Genomic DNA, 18233 nt, shown 5'->3' with positions numbered 1-18233 from the left:
AGTCTGAAAATACACAACCTCCAGGCAACTCTCAGCTAACAAAATGACTTCATCCATCACCCCATATTTTCAATTATATTGTACTTATTCAGAGTTCTTTAATTTGTCTGTGATTCATCAATGCTGTCCTGTTTAAACTATCATCATAAGTAGAGGAACTATGTAGCTCTAAGTGTGTTTATCATACATGATGTGTACACACATAAATATTCCTGCTTCCTTATGTCACCTCACAGTTCTTATTGCTTCATTCAAATTTTGTGATACTTTTGTCTTCAATTCAATCCCAATTTTTCCCCATTTCAGCAACTAATTAGTAATTGTTTCTTCCAATGTTTCTTAACAAAACAACAATTCTCCCTAACATTCCCCCCCCCCAAAAAAATAAAAAAAACCTCAATCCCTAAAATTTCATGAATTTAGAATCCTGTTACTTTCAGGCTAATGGTAGCTAATCACAAAAACACATTCCTCACTGTATTCATTTAGTTTTTAATATATTTCTGTATACTTTAATGACTCCTGTTTTATGCCAAACTGTAACAAGCGAATCCAGCTAAATTAACCACAGCACATGATTAAATTGAGAAATATAAGGTTTTAAAAAAAAAATACTACCTTGCACACAGAAAAGAGAATCTAATTCTTTGGAAGTTTCTTATGTTGCTCTGCTTGGCACTCAGACATGCTGCTTCAATAATTCAAGTTTCCAATAGCATAATCACCAGTCCTTGAGATTTCTAAAATTACTCCTTTGCCACAGAGGCAAGAGTGGAGATGGGGAAAGAACTGCAAAACTGCTTTGACAATCATATTGTCCATTCATTTATTCTGATATTGCAAATCATCTTAAGTGTCTGAAAATTCTAATTTCATTAACTTCAAACTGCAAAGTATGTATTTTTAATTCTTCAGTATCTTCACTATGAGTTGTCAAACCAAAGGGAACTTTTTTACCTAGAAACTTGCTTGAGAAGAAACTCATTTTCTCTTGCTTATTAGGATTTTTACAATCCTTATATAAGTTTTAAAATTTTGTTGTAATTAAAACTTCCTATCCTGTTTTTCTTTTTTTTTTTTGCAAACCTTGAGTGTATACTAAAATAATAGCATTCTTTGACTCCTTGGGAAGCTACTGTGATGTTAGAAACTAAAAGTTTATCTTAATTTTAAATTATTCCAGAGAATCCAGAGAAAGGTCCCAACTGCGCTATATTCTGACCACATTCTACTCCAATTAGTCAATAGAATTCCGGTTTTTCTGCTCCATCTAGCAGAAGAACTGAAGTTTCCAAAGAAAATGATTTTGCTAAATTATATATGTACTAGAAAACAAAAATGTTAATAGTCTATCAAGCTAACCAGAAAGTAAGTTATTGAGGGCTAAACACTTATTTGCCACATGACATTTTTTCTTTATAGATTCTATATCTAACTTGAGAAAAAGAAAAAACACTGTAAAACAGTAATACACATAATGTGGGAAATGTATTATATGGACTTCTTAAAACTTCAAGACACAAAACCTCTAAAGAAGTGAATTATAAAAGTATAATTATTAATAATAAATGGCTTCTAAAAATGGATTGCTTCCACATGTCCTCAGACACAAACAGCAACTACACCTATCAGTGAATTGCTTTGCTTATAAACCAATCATCCACTCCCTGAAATGTACACTTAGATCAAATTAGCCATCCTCCCCCCAAAAATGCACATGATTTCTATTCTTTCACATGTGGAGACATTTTACTAAATTATATTTAGGCACAATGCAAAGTTCACTGAATAACCTAAGTGAATATTTTTTATTTCTATGTATAAATATTTGGAGGAAGAGGAGAAATGTCTCTCTTATGCTGCTAACATCTTTGCTGCCTTCAGTCTTCAACAGAAACAATATTATATATGAAGGACCTACTATATGCTGGGCAGCTACAAAGATAACTTGTAATATTTAAAAACTGTAAAATAGAATGAATCAGCTATATTCTCTCATTCGCCCTTAGAAAAATGAGTACAAGAATTTAGCTTGCCATATCAATGTGCCGATGCCAAACTTGTTCAACTGGCCTTGGCATTTTAACTCTTGAACTGTCTAGTAAATCTGTTATAAGTCTGGAATATCATGGCATGAAAAGAAGTAACCTCTGGGCCCTTTGACATTGTTTTCTTCTTATCAGTGAGGAAATTGCTAAATATCTTATCTTTAATTATATGTTCCCTGTGAAGGTCTCATTAAATCCATGAATAGAGGAATGCCAATAAGAGTACAACTTTATCTTATGAAGCAGACGTAAGCCTGAGCACAAACAAATGTACACTGTAGGGTAAGCAGTTCAGCTGAGGACAAGACATTAAATGCAAACTTAACTACTGTCACCTAAATCACACGTATGAACATGTATAACTTTCCTATCACACAAAATAAAAGAAATGCATGTTTTAATTGCAACATTTCACTGAGAAAAACTACTATACAACACTAGGGGCTAATTAATTTTCCTCAAGTAGGAGAGTATTTTTTAAATAGCCACAAAACAAGCAAATCTTTAATGAACGAAAATAATAATATTAATTTACATAAGCTTATTGTGACGATACTAATGGATGCCCAAATTAGTCCATAAGTCAAGAACCAATTTAGGAAAGGAAGAAAACTATTTTCTAACAATTATTTATTCCCTAACAATGTGTGACAAACAGAAAGGGTCATATTTCAAAACAGAATATTTATTACAATTTCCCCTAAAAAACAATTATTCACAATGTAATAATATAAATTGTTACACAATTTAACATCCAAAAAGAATGCCAGTCAACATGCAACACTTTAGCCACAACCCTAGGTGCCCCAAATAACTAAAAGGAACTTTAGTTTTAAAAATCAATTAATGCTGAAGTTATACTTGACATTTTTAATAAGAGGGCAAAATATGATCCAACAATCAGTTTGCATAAGTGAGCATAAACTGTGCTTTGTTGCATTCATGCAATCTCTGCACACATAACAGTTGCTATCTCTTGAGATCTGTAAACTTCATAGCTAGCTCAATGAACAAAATTACTTTTTTGCAGAACTCTTCCTTACTTAATGAAAAAGTGCCTACTCTATCCCCTTTCTCCACCTTTACTATCTCCCCCCACCTCCAGACAGGACACAGTCTGGCGATTCAGTAGCTCACATAGGCCAGACTTCCTTCTGTGCAGCCCTTTGGGTAAAACTGCTAATCCTTCTTATTAATTAACGAGATAATAGTGGTTAACCGGAAAGCAATATTAATGCTAACTATCTAGTAAACTTCAACAAAAATGACAGCTTTTTTGTTAGTTTTCCTGGAAACAGAACTATATAACTGGGATCTTAGGGGATATTCTGATGTAGAATTTAAAAATTCAGGGATGCTTAGATTCTATCACATTTAGGAAATGTCTCCTCTTTAAATATTTGCACTGCAATATACCTCTCCCAACTTTCTGATATTAGAGTGAAAATAAGGAGTTTTCACAAGAGTAGTATACAAATGGAAAGAGTAGAAAGTAAGGGAAATACGACTAATATAAGAAATATGCTGTGCTGAGAGAGAAAACAAAACAAAACAAACAAAAAAAAAAAAAAAGCTGAGTAATAATTAATGCATTTCCCATCCCTGCAGCCTATTAGTCTTCCACAATATTTCTCAAGGTAGAATGCTTTTCCTAAAGTACAGCCTCTATATTATAGTGAGGATTTGTATGGAAAGATTTGCCTTTTTAAAAAATTTCTGTTAAGACAGCAACAAAGACAGCACAGAGAACAAGAATTCACTATATGAGAAACGTTGGCTCTCTTTAATCTGTTAGTAAAATGAAGAGACAAGATTAGAACAGTTGTTTCAATCTACTGCAGTCTAAAAAAAATCTAGAAAAGGAAGGGATTTATTTTATCTAAGGTTTGCTGCAGCAAACAAGTACAGCAGCTTTCATTCTCTGATTGTCAAAAACTTTCCAATGTGCCCACTGCAATGCGGATGCCAACCAACGAATCAAAGGCATTCAGCAACTAGACAAAGAGGGTCTGATGCCAACCTCGGTGCCACTGGCAACCATTATTGGCATCAAGCACATTGTCTGCCTTTTTTTTCCCTCTCCTGGCACTTGACAAACAAAATGGCGGTTCTTTTAGCAACGGAACAGAGTAAAAGCGCAGCACTTACAATCAAATACCATAAATGATTTTATGGACTTGAAGGCAGTTCTTCCCAAATGATACATGATCTCAAGTAGGCAGGGGGAAGAGAATGAAATTTTATCAATAGCTGTATTGAATATGATCTTTTACTAATCTAATTTTTTTTAAAGATAAAAATGAGGAAATTATGTTGTTGGTTTTTTTTTTTAAGGCTGAATAAGAAAGAGGTTGGACTTAAAAAAAAAAAAACTGCCCCCAATGATCATTTGGTGCTGAAATCTTTAATAACTTAAATTTTGTGAATAATGTTTAAAATTTCATAATTTCTTCCCCAAACCACACTAGCGATAGCCACAGCTTACAGTTTCTGTAAAATCCCCTCCTAACTTTTTTTTTGTTCTAGAATGGATGCTGCTGCTACCATGAAAAAGGGGAAGCAAGAAATGAACCAAAAAAAAAAAAAAAAAAAAGAGGGAAAAGGAAAGCCATATGAAGTTGGTCAATGATGAAACTTTATTTGAAGCTGGTCCTTATTTCTTCCTCCTGAAAAGATGCAGTATGTGATCTTGTATAAATAACCAAGAGGACTATTGACATTTTCAGATCTGGAAATTGTCAATATATTGTAACACTACTCCGCACTGCAATGCGGATGCCAACTAACAAATCACAAGCATCCTAAGCTAAACAAAGAGGGTCTGATGCCAATCCTGGTGCCACTGGCAACCATCATTGGCACTCTAGCTATTCTTCCTCATGTTTTTCTCCTAGTTATTTAGAGAGGGAAAAAGTAATTTTCTCCCTTCATTCAATTTCAAACATTACATTTTTCTTTTCTGATTTTTCTTTCAGGTTATTCTTTATATTTCTATACCTGATTTATAAAACATAGTTAAGTGGGTTTTCATGTACTTACAGGAGAAATAAAAAGTCATTATGTGAGAGATGCAGCACTTTGATTGACTATAGGCTTATCTTTTAAAACCTGGCTTCTTTAATCAATTGCACTGCAAAATGACATAATTAACCTACTCTTGACAAAGAAAAAGATACAAATTTTGAAAAAAGGAAAAAGACAAAAGCATCATAATGTGACTTTTTCAAATAAAAAAAACCAACAGATGTTACAGAAGATGCACTGGAAGGTAGGAAAAGGCACAAATTAGAATCACAGGGTAAAATAATGAAAAATCGCCTGACAATGTGTATGTGTTTTCTTAAACAAAAGAAAAATCAATATTTTCTCCAGAGATTTTTTTCCTAGAGATTGCTCAAAGTTTAATATGCCCACTGATGGTATGATATAGAAAACATTTATGTATTTACCCTATTCACCTTATCTTCCCAAATCCAAAGGGTGAATAATTATTGCCAATTCACGTAAAATAAGACAACAGGCAGCCTGCCCTGCTAAAACACATACATACACGGACATACAATTCATAGAATATCCTTCAAGAAACTGAAAATGTAAGGAGTTAGGTGAATGCGAATCTTCTGTCTACACTAAAAAGTCGCTTGACCTGGTTTTTAAACTTTATTTCCAATATTGACTTCAGAAAGCTATGTTAAAAAGCATTTTTCAGTTAATCCAACTAATAAATAACCCATTGTATAGTATAACTTAATGAAAATCTATATTGTATGCTCTATAGTTTTATTTGTGAACCTTGAGTATACAAATGGTTCCATTTTTGCTTCATGCTTTTACCAAAAGCATCTTTAGCCATATTTAAGTCACTGCAAAACAACAAAATGCTATAAAGGATGGTAAGTGGGAAGGGAGGAAAGAGGAAAAGGAAAAAAGAGAGATTTGATGTTACAACTTTTTTATGTATTTGAACAAGATGCAATAAATTCCATAGCTTCATCTCCATTACTATTGTTTAAGATCATAAATTAAATGTGATTTTTTTTCATTGCAACTTTTAAAAATATATCAAGCAAAATTAGTGAGGAAATATAAGGAGTAGGCAACTTACTATGTACCTAAAAGATCCAATGAATAATGTAGATATTTTACTTATTTTAAATGTGAAAAAATTCAGAATAATTTATTATTCAAATCTCATAATTATGTGAGGAGCATCAGATAGCAGTATGTCATCTGGCTATCTTCAGGCCATTTTTGCCTATCACCAGGCCAAGTTATAAAATGGTCCACCATCTGTGGCAAATACAACTTTAGTTCACCTCGGACATGCTGCTAAAAAGGCAATGCTATTTTAACATGGATTGATTATTGAGATATGATGACTTCTAGGGCCTGATAATATGCAATAGGAGTAGAAGAAACACTTGCCAATTTAAAGATAATACAGTACAAGGAAAATTAAAAACCATAAATAAAGAACACGTATTTTGCAAACTCAAAAAAATAGCAAGAGATACACACCTGTTTGTGACTTATTCAGGAAGATGTATATCACTATTCGTTCCTACTAATTTCAAAGAATAGATGTATTATATATGTTTCTTTCCCTTCTTTTTCAAGATTTTTTTTAAACTACTCTATGCAATATGCTTTCCGTTTGATCTTTCTTTGGCTTTTTTTTTAACTTTACTTCAAGGCCATGCCCATATCCCTCAAAAATTCTCAATGAATTTACACTTTGTAAACTTTCAGCATACCTTTAAATGTTAAATGTTCCTACGTTCACTATGGGAAATTATTATAGTACGGCTTATAAAAAAATCAGAATGGTAATCCATTTAGCCAACACTGAGTGGTTGGTTACACAATCAAAAAGAAGGTGTTGGTAGAAACATTTAATCTTACAAAGCTATTGGTCTTTACAAGATCTGTCTTTTGTTCCTAGAGCTCTCAAGCATTCTGTAAGGGTGAGAATTGATTTTTTTTCCCTCAGAGCTATAGTGGGTATGTCTAAAAGAACATATTTTAGTTATTTTAGTCTGGGGAGAGTGTAAAGATTTTTTTAACATGTATTGATATGACTATACCCGCATAAATACACATATTACTTAGGATTGAAAAAAAATCTGCTATTACAGAAATATGTGGGGGGGAAATAAAACAAGAAAGGTAATATTATTAAACTTTGTTATGATTCTGAGTAAATTTTCTACTTCAAAGACATCCAAATATATACTTCTTTCTCAGAGTTCAACTACTCACATCAATGTATATGTGTTACAGCTATACTCTAATGATATGTCTTCATCATGATGGAACATATCTTTATGGACATATCACTAGCAGTCTACACATATAAACATATATATATATATATATATATATATACGTATATATGTACATATACACATATATAAGTATATATCTGATATCTATGTATATGTTTATATGTATGTGTTTTCACATACATACATACATATTCAGTGTTAAGAGTTGGAAGAGACCTTAGAGATTTTTGAGTTCAACCCAAGTGTTGTGCTTGTATATGGGGAAAGAAAGAAAAAACAGCTCTACAGAAGAATGTTTGGAAGTCATGCTTCCATTATACTGTCCTGTCAGTGTTTGACATACTAATATAAGAAACAACAGTCTGCTCCTACCTTGCTCCTGCACGTAGTATGCCAAAAACAAATCAAGCTCTTTAACTGATACTGTTATATGATGTGGCTGGACGCAAAGTGCTGGATTTGTGCAATGTGGGGATTTCATGAGCCGTTCTCCATCCGTACTTTCCAAAGGGATGCCTTTGAACAGGATCACCATGACTAGATCCAGACGCCAGACTTTGTCAGCCTGTCGCAGGCAGTCGATTCTCCTAATCTTACCCTTCTGGTCGGGATTGGATAATACACAGCATGGGTGCTTCTTCCCAGTCACGGTGAGCACGAAATCCTCCCGGTACTCTTGGCGGATGTCTTTGCGCAGCTTGGCGAGGAGCCTAGATGCCCACTTCTGTTTGATTTCAGGCTTTTCACTAAGAAGCTCATCTTTGACTGCTCTTTCCTCATCCTTTGACATTCGCTTCTCATGTTTTTTAAAGTACTTGCGTTTTCGAGCCTGCAGGTTGAACCACGTATAGGCGATTGCACGGACATGTGGAAGAAGTGCCTCGATGAATGGGTGAAATTCATCCTGTGGAAGAAGGGAGGGGGATAGAAGAGAAGAAAAGTAAAGTCAATTTGGTCTTAAAAGCTCAGAAAAAAAATGTACAAATTCCTACCAGTTAAATATACAAAGCAATAGAAAGGTAGGTTTAGGTGTGAAGATCTGTATTATTTCCTTTTATTACTCAAAATTATTGAAATGATAAGACAGGAGGTAAAGAAAAGGAAGTACTGTGACAGTTACCCCCTTCCTGTTCCCCACCCCACAATTTGCAGATAATTTTTTAAGCAAATGAAGGTTTTATTTTGTACCCCTGCTCTCATCCCCACCCCCACCCATGCCATACAGATTATATTCTTCAAAAAAGCTTGACCAAAGTGCTTGGATCCTATTTAATATTTAAATGTTGGACTGATCAGCTAATACTAGGCAGTACCATTGTACAAAGGACACACTAAGATTTTGGAAAATCTGAGGAGAGCTGTTCAGGAGGCAGGAGCGATGATGCCACAGTTCATTTCTCTTCTCTGTGGCACAGAAACACAAAGCATATACATGCTCAGTGTAATGCCACACAGTTCCCGCTTTTGGAGCATGCTCTCAGCAAGAGACTGCTGGTGGCACAGAGAGCATGCGCCATCAAACTTGATCCATTTTCTTATCAAACGTCCAACATTCCAACACTGAAACAGTCCCATTCCAGTAGTGGTAACTACAGAAACCAGTAATACAGTAAAAGAAAGTAAGTAAAAGATAAAGCATGGATTAGAGAAGGCCCAAACCAAAGGTTTCCATATTTTAAGCACTGCATGTTCTCCCTCCCTTCCCCTCCTCCCCCCGGCTAACTTTGTGAAACAAAAGTTTATGAAGTTGAAAACTAAAATTACATTAATGATCTTCTGGCAGCTTCCTCTATAGGATAGGAAGTCCCACAGAGTCAGTTAATTTGTTAACTGATCACATGAGTGTGGCAATTATTCTAAACCCCTTAAAAATCAATCTGAGGTGAACAATGAAAAATGGCAACTTGGCACAAACTTAACATTCTTTGTGTTTCTGTACACCGTGACAGAGTGACATTAGGAGTGCCCCACTGGTCAAATACTGCTTTTGTAGAATCTATGCAACTCCTCTACCATATTTAAACATTTGCATGTGTGCAAATACATGTAAATACAGTGTAGCTGCCTCTCACTTATAATTCATTGGATTGCTTATAGGTTTCTATATTGTTATTGCCTCCGTTGAAGACTAGGGAAATAATTGCAGGAATAGAAAACTATTCAATTTTTCATTACTTCCTGTCTTGAGCTGATTCTTGTATACCTTTTTTAGAAAAGCTCTTCCCAACTTATAAATCCTCACTGTAAATATAGATGCAAAAATTCAAAATTTACAACAAATAGAATTTAAGGCCTTTCATCTTGATCTGGTGGCAGAGTATCTACCAAAGCTGTTTTACTTTTAAGAGCTTCTCAACAGTTCTTGGTCAAATTGATTATACTGTCAACCCAAACCACAAACTGACTCTCTTTAAGTGACTATATCCCAAGTTACAGTTTATGGATTAATGGTAGCCACTCTGACAAATGTGGAATGAATTATGTTTAATCAGCAGACTGATTAATTCCATTAGGTAAAAATGCTGAAAGTACAGCCAATGACTTTATGACAAAAAAAAAAGTGTCCTAAAAATTTCATATTGACTAATCAACCAAGCTTTAAATAAGATTAATTAATAGTATCCATTACTAAAGAATAGTTAAATACTAGTTTAGCCCATTTAGACAATGAAAATGCTTGAGATTTTTTTTTTGGGGGGGAGGAGGGCATGAACTCCTCAAAACACACACACACACACACACACACACACACACACATATACACACTGTCATTAATGTACCCATAATATTTCATGTATTGCCTTAAAACACAGTTATAACAGAAGAAAAATGGAATCAAAATTTTATAATACAGGATGCAGATGATTACATTACAGCATGAAGCATCATGAAGTACCACAGAGGAAATCATTAAACTGATCAGGAGTTTCCAGCAGAGATTTGAACAATTCAGTTACTATGCAAGCACATAAAACTAGGACATGGAAAGAGTTAACCACAATCTGTTCTTTGTGTGGGAAGGCAGCCCTGCTCTGAGCAACCACAGCCCATGATAAGACCTCCCTATCTCCATACACTTTCTGATGCCATGCTTTTAGCTTTCACTGTAACTACAGAAAGTTTTCTTATTCCCCTAAGAAAAATATGTTCAGTGAAAGCTTCTAAGGGAAACTTGGACTTGTGTGTTTCTTTACAGCTTACTCTCTACAAATCTCACCTTTGCATATGATTTATTGATATGATTAATAAATCATCTTTGATTCTTTTAACTTAAGAATTTTAGAGTTAAGGGAAACTTTCTCTTCCACACAACACTTGCCACACTTAAAAGTGCGCAGTGTTATTTTAACAGGTATTAAGCATTGCAGAAATACTTAAATACTCATGTTCTGAAGTGGTATGTTTGGCGACATTTCTATTTCCTATACAGAGATAACAGTCAGTTTTTACTAAACCTACTTTAATGTAAACACTGAAGTATGAATAATACTGTTAATCCTTTCATGAATGTCAAAAATTAATAAGCTACTTTAAATATAGAAGATACAATTTTTAGATTCATCTGTTTCCTGAATGATGTTATTTTATAGATAAACATAAAGCACAAACTTTTAAAAATAATTCTGAAAATGTTTAAAATGATACTGGCAAAAATAATTATAAGGAATATATTGGAGGGAAGGAATTAAGCACAAAAGTGGCAAACTTTCTCAGCCTTTAAACCACTCTTATTAATTATCTTTTAGAGCTTCATTGTCTATCTGGATTCCTTTCAAATGAAACACTGCCTGACAAGAGGCATAAATGATTCTAAATGGAGACTTGCTATTAGTTATATACCTTTCTCCACTAACATGACTAAAATGCCATTTACTCCATTTGATTGGTTTGTAACATTGTCAGAGGCAATATATTTTTTAATGATTTTATGTGACATGAATGTGGATCATAAGTAGCTGTCTTCACACATACAGAAGTGATTTATTAAAGTACAGACTTTCAAATATCCCCTTAGATGGATCAGTTGCACAAAATGCATTCTAATTTTAAACAAAAATGCAAGTTACTTTGAAATACTTGAAGAATTAGAGAAATTAAATATCTAAACTTTTAACTCTTACAATCCAAGTCAGTAGTTGGCCACCTTTTCTCAGTTCTGGTTTAAAAAAATTAAAAAAAAAAACTTTGATCTTTGCAACTTCCATTTTTTCCTAATTCCCAAATGTTATCAAATTAAAAGACAGAGGAAAGAAACAAACTATACATTATAATCTCAATATGAAAACTTTTTCAGTGTCCTAAATCAGTTTTCTGATTTAAGAAATCAATGGCTTCTAAAATGGAGAAGGAAAATTTGAACAATTTGGGGGGCAGGAGGGGAGAGCGGATAGTTCTGAAGGATCGGCTATGTTAAAAAAAAAAGTATTAAAAAACTATCAGAAAAAACTGAAAGCACATAAGGAAAAATAATAATTGGATCCTACTATTCCTAGAAAACAATACATTATTATAGCTTAATATTATTTGTGGCAAGAACAAGGAAACATTAAATCATATGTAACCATACTGTATTTTTCCTTACAGGTCTGCTTTATATTCTCGGCATGTATGAAGTACCAATAAAGCAGCATACCAAACTACTGAATATCAGCTTTTAACAATAGTGCCTTTAAAATTAAGATGTTCTAAAAAAACAGGTATCTGACTACATTGAATATGCTGCCCCTTTTTTAAAAAAGTTCTTACTAATCAAATGATCTACTCTAATTTGTGTTTATAAATCTTAGAAAATGTTTTGATATAAACATTCAGCACCATTACCAACATAAAAGAGACTGTGATATAAAACCAAAACAGTTACTTAGTCTTAACTTTTGTAACATTTTAATGTTTGCTACAACCTAACACTTAAGACTTCTATTAAACATGACCTCCAAAAATAGTTGCTCATCACATAAGCCTTAAACCCTAAAAATAGATTTATTAAGACAATAAGGAAGATATTATTCAAAAAAGTAAAAAACAAGCTACCAAAAATATATATTACAGAGTACATATCTGCAAATGCTTGTATAACCACTGCATGAATATGCATGAATTATATGTTCAAAATTTTTTATGCCAAGAAATTGCTGCACATTTTTTCCTCTGTATAAATTGAGCCTAAGCTTAAGCTAATATTCTTTTAATAAAATTTAGTAGGGAACCTTTAAATTTAACTCCTGGTAACAATTTCTAAAAAAAAAAAAAAACAGCTATTATGAATATGAGAAATGTAGACAATTAACCAACACTTTGCAGGTGAAGATGAATGATGCAGCACTTCTTAAGTATGCATAGGGTACAAATGCAAAATGCATTCTACTTTGTATTACTTGAAACATTTCAGATATCTACCCATGTGTTTAAGGACTAAAGAATTGTTACTATTTTACTTCAGAAAGGATTTATTTGTTAATAATAATGATGATAATGATGATGATGGTTTATAACAAAGGTAATTCACACACCTAAGGTATATCTCTTTGAGCTTGATGGTAAGAGGAGAATCTATGTATAACTTTCAAAATACAAATAGCTCAGCAACCCTCTTTTCCACAGTTTTGTTAAAATAAAGACACATTAACTTGCTGAAAATATCCATATCTAAGTCAATCATACTCAGATGCCAAACAAAATATAAACAATAAAAAATGTGTCAGCCAAAAAGCTACAGGACTGTATCCAATCACTGAATAAGCCTTATCATTGTTTTCATCTTCATTCACAATTTATGAATGCCTCAATCCTTTTGAATCACAATGGCTTCTAATTGTCAAACAATTGAAATCTTAATCATTTGTCCATTATACAAATGCATCATAATAATATTAGATTTTTTAATTTAACACACCCAAAGATTTACTCACTTCTTTAGCTATTTGGTTTGTATGCCAATGTGAAAGCTAGTGGTTAACAGTTAACAGTTTATGACATGTTCTCCTAAAAGGGCCAGCATTAAAACTCCTGCAAACTGTCCCACAGCTTCAGAGTTTTAACCTACGGTTTAAAATGTGATCTACGACTACGGGATTAGTATTTACTTTTTAATGAAGTAATGACAAATACCCTGCAGGTATTTAAAGGCAACTTCCGTGGGATCACTTTTCATATGACCTTGATTTAAAATTCTAGAACTGGAAAAAAATATAAAATATGCATTTTATTTTGTGATGTTGTCAGAAAGATGTTAAACCCAAATCAAGATATTTTATATGGTATATAGATTTTCAAACAAGAACTAGCTTACTTACATTTTTCTAAACTATTTTATGCATACATGATACACCCGCAAAATTTACAAAATGAAGCAGCTTATTGAAATGAATGTTATATATTAGGGCCCAAAACAACCATCGATGCCAACTACATAGGTTCGAATTAAAGGTGTCTTTATCACTAAAGTACTTAAAACATTTTCTTTTTGAACAACGTGTAGTCAAGATTTTCCGAATCCGCCAAAGTGGGCAAGAAAAGAGTCGACTTCCCTTCCATATCGGTAACATTAATAAGAATCCTACATTACATTAGTCAATGTTAGTTGACGGTACACAGAAAAATCATGTCCCCCTAAATTCTCTGTATCATTCAAGGCCAAAATGAAGAGCGTAGTTGAAAAGAGGGTAAATTAATTCTAATTGCTGCGTTTCATGCCCTGTTCTTTCTTGGGTAATTAAAACTTTCTCCCTTCAATTCTCCCTATTTCCCTTACTACCTTCTTCATTTGACATTTTAGTCTATACTTAAACATTTTGCAGAAGTGGCCTTTCCTTCACTTTCAAGGAGCAAGTGCACATTTTCCTTACTTTGGGGTTAGGCATTCCTCCCTTGGATCTCAATTCTCTTACAAGTCCAATTTCCCTACCGGGATTAACCTCCAGGTTGCATTTGGATCCTAGAAAAACTGGTCTCCCCCTTCCCCACCCAAACCAAAAATGACTTTTTAAACTTTTCACCTTTTTTTTTTTTGTTCATTCAATTAAGCTCAGCTAGTTGTTCATAATACAAAACAAAACAAAACCGTTCGTTTAGCTATACCTGAGTGAGACAGATGGGCGAATACATCATGACTTCGCCTTAAAACGCACTTTCCGGAGATCCCCCAAGAAAAGCCTCCAGAAGCAATAACTTCATCTATTCATTTTACGGTCATGTGAGACTCAAGATGAGATCAATCAGGATGGGGCTCTGCCCTGGATCACCACAACTTAACAAACCCAGTCCTCCTTAAATAGCCAAAGATTCAAGTTCACTTCGTGAGCTAGATTTCCCGGGGTGAAATCCAATCTACACTTTTAACCCTCTGGCTGTCGCTGCGCAGTAGCCGTCTTGGAGGTGGTTGCTGCTGCTGCTGCTGCTGCTGCTGCTGCTGCCACTGCCGCCGCCGCCGCCGCCGCCGGCGATGCTGCTGCCGCCACTGCTGCTGTAGTATTTGCTGCTGCAAGCTGGGTCTCGGCCGGGATTTGGGGACTTTCTTTCTTTTTTTTTTTTTTTGCCTTTTTTTTTTGCTTTTTTGTGTTTTTGATGTCTTTGTTGGGAACCGGGGAGGGATAGAATTGGTTTGGTTTTTGTTTGTTGCTCGTGGTGAGCTGCGTTTAAGAAAAGGAGAAAGACGGTTGGGGAAAGGGACGTTTCACCAGGCTGAGAAAGTTCAAGGTTATAGTCCGGAGCAATGCAGGAAGATCCAGGAGTGATCAGAGGCGAAACTTTGCTAGGAGAAGGTCGTGAGTGTAAGTGTATGTATGTGTGTGCGTAAGTGAGTGTGTTTGCGAGGGTGTGTGCGCGCGTGTGGAATAGAGCGCGCGCGCAAGGGGGCTAGAGATGAAGAGGGAAAGAGGGAGACCGAGTGTATGGAGTAGGGGGAGGGGGGCAAGTATGTGCGTGTATCCCAAGGGCGGAAAATGTTTCGCACCACGCAATCTCCCGTCAGTTCTTCGCAAGCACAGCCGCAGCCGCAGCCGCAGCCGCAGCCGCAGCCGCAGCCGCAGCCCCGGCCCCAGCCCTGGCCCCAGCCCCAGCCCCAACTCCAGTCCCAGCCGCCTCTGCTGCTGCTGCTGCTGCCGCCGCCGCCGCCGCCGCCGCCTCAGATGCTGCAGCCCCAGCCGCCTCTTCAGCCTCCCCGGACTCCACCACTCTCCTCTCCGTGTCTTATGGGGAAATGCTAAGAGGCTGCTTGCTTCCCAACGCCCACTGTAATAAAAATGATCTCTTGAAAAATCCAAACGATAAATCCTTCTCTTCTCTCTTCTAACTCCGTTTTCTGCTCTGGGCTCCCCCACTCCCCCCACACACACTTTTGGTGCAAAACTTGGAAGTTGAAAAATTCACCGGCTACACCCTCTGGACCCCGCTCCAGCTCTCTCCAAATCAGACTTAAGGATTGTTTTATTATTTAATTACACAATCATCGCTTTACTCCTCCTCCTGCAAACGCACATTCCTTTTGCACCAGCCTCTCCACACACCCCCCGCCCCCCCCTCTCTCTCTCTCTCTCTCTCTCTCTCTCCCTCTCTCTCTCTCTCTCTCTCTCTCTCTCTCTCTCTCTCTCTCTCTCCCCTCCCCCTCCTTGTCCTCCCCTTCTTTTCTCCCCCCTCATACTGATACAGAACCACGACTTTTTACAAACAGCTCTTTTCCTCTTTGCCAAACCTTACACCCTCTACTCCATCTCCACTTCCCCCACATCGCCGCGCGCGCAAGCACACACACAGACATAGAGAAACACACGCCTTGGAACGGGTATTTTGGTTTCGCTGCGCTGATTTGTGCGGTAGCGAGGAGATGAGAGAGAGGCAATAAGCTCTGTCTCTGCTCCAGAGAGGGAAAAAAATGGAAAATTCACACACAAGGAGTAGGGTAGCTGACTGGCACCCTTGAGGTTCGGGACTCAGTCTCGAGATTGGGCTGATAGACTGAAAAGGGAAAGACATGGCAGCAAGACCAGAAAAGAAAAGAAAGTGCATAAATGTGCCGGGAAACATCATACTTTATTAGCTAAATGGGACCTCAGAGGCCTTGGAAGTTGATCTTTCCTTACTGATACAGAAACTGAGGCACGGGGAGGATAGTGTCTGAGGCGGGATTTGAAGTCAGATCTAAATTCCAAATCCAGGGTTCGATTACATTGTGGGTGGGTGATATTGCTGGTGGATGAATTAGAGAACTTCGATTCAAAGTACAGAAAACGGGACCCATCTTGGGGTCTATCCCCTTTCTCGCCTTTTCTCTTCCTCTGTATTTCACCATAAACTATGCGCCTTTAAGAATCCGGGAGAGGGAGGAGGCCAGGAAAGGGAAGGTCTTCACTGAGGTGAGGAGGGGGTTCATTGGGGTCTCCCTCACTCCAAACTAAAGCCTTAGGGTAACGGAGGAGAAGCTGCCAGAAGCGGTTCTCCGAGATTTGCCGCCCTCCCCCGGGGTGCCCCTTGCACGTGGCCTTGCTCGCTCAAAGCCGTAGGACGGGGCCCGGGAGCCACCTCCTCCTTCTTCTCCACATTCCCCTCCCCCTCTCCTCTCCTCCTCCACCCAACTACATAGGCTCACACCGAGTCTCCACCCCCGGGGGCCCGAGGCGCCTACGGAAGCGAACTCACCCTCCCCCTTCTCTCTACTGGGGTGCAAAGAGGGGTGGGGGAAACGGCGCGGCTTCGGAGCTTTTACTCCTCGCGCCCCAGGGTGGAGAAAGAGTGTGTATGTAAGAAAGACTGAGTATGTATGTGAGTGTGTATGTGTGTGCGCGCGCGCGTGTCTCCAGAGCTCCGGAGGCAATGTCGACCCCAGTAGCAGCTTTTTCCTTTCACGGGTCTGTTTTCAATCTTCCGAAATAGCTTTCCATACACCACCACCCCAAGTCTGAAGACTCGATTCTCACTAGAGATAGAGTGAATGAACTTTATTTAGGATATTTTCACGGGAGGTGCTTATCCCATGAACTCCCTTCTTTCTCCCAGCTGCACCCCTGCCCGTTCCAAAAGCAATTTTCAAAATGCGAAAGGATGGAGAAGCAGAAGGGAGAATAGTTCAGACAATGGAGGAAAGCAAGTACCTCTTCTATCCATGCTTTTTAAACCTAGTTAGAGGCTGGTGGGAACTGGGGGCCTCTAGAGTTGGACCAGCCACGGGCATTCGTTGCCCAACCAGTCTCCGCAGTACAGAGCCGAGAGCAGCCCAGCCCGCAGAGGCTGCGTTTACTGCCGTTGCCGCTACTGCTGCAGCCTCATTTCACTTTACTCTTTTTTAGGTACTTGGAATCTTTTTTTTTCCCCTTCTCCTTACCCCCCCCCAACTCCGCCTTTCTATTTCTTGCCCCCATTATTCTTCCCCTTTCCCCGCCTCCCCCCCTCCAAGCTGTCCTGAAGGAACCAGTGACTTTTTCCTTTTCCAAGTGGGAGTTATTCACATCAAGCATTTCACAACGACACATCAAGAAAAGTAGGCAGGTTCAAGTCAACCATGAAATGGTCACTTTTTAACCCCGTCCTGTCCTCATTAGGGAAATGCTCAAACACAGCCCGTTTTCAAAGAGGGCTCTTAATGAGGAGAGCTTGCCAAGTCTACCAGCTGCAGTCCCTATAAACTTAGGAGGCAAAAGAAGAAAGGCACTGGGGAATGGGAAGGGGGGCAAGGAAAAGGGGGGATCTCCTGTTATACAGGTAAATTAGAGGAAACTACAAGAACTCTAACCAGTTAACCCTTCAGGAAACCATGAGCATGCACTGCTGAATGCCCACAGTGCGGGCTAAATCATATATAAAGCGTTCAAACAACTTTAATTTCCTTTTAGTCATTTTTTTAAAGTAATAAAGAAGCTGATGGCATATATTGATGAAAGTAATGAAAAGCAGGGCGGTTAGCTCGAAT

The 18233-nt window shown here is 37.2% G+C and overlaps 1 protein-coding gene across 5 annotated transcripts in view; it reads right to left on the bottom strand.

The window, feature by feature from the left end:
• The window catches only part of NFIB (nuclear factor I B), a 267392-nt gene extending 252261 nt beyond the window's left edge, over nt 1-15131 (bottom strand). For all 5 annotated transcript variants that reach the window (XM_023497947.2, XM_031947144.1, XM_031947108.1 and 2 more), the window contains exons 1-2: nt 14411-15131; nt 7706-8237 (exon numbers count right to left, since the gene is read on the bottom strand). In XM_023497947.2, coding sequence (XP_023353715.1) covers nt 7706-8237; nt 14411-14440 — 562 coding nt within the window. In that variant the 5' untranslated portion in view covers nt 14441-15131. The remainder of the gene's footprint in view (nt 1-7705; nt 8238-14410) is intronic.
• Nucleotides 15132-18233: the final 3102 nt, after the last annotated feature.

This window comes from Sarcophilus harrisii, chromosome 1 (assembly GCF_902635505.1).
Source record: "Sarcophilus harrisii chromosome 1, mSarHar1.11, whole genome shotgun sequence".
Taxonomy (NCBI): domain Eukaryota; kingdom Metazoa; phylum Chordata; class Mammalia; order Dasyuromorphia; family Dasyuridae; genus Sarcophilus; species Sarcophilus harrisii.
The sequence above is the reverse complement of the archived record's forward strand: the minus strand, read 5'-3'. Positions and strand labels throughout refer to the sequence as shown.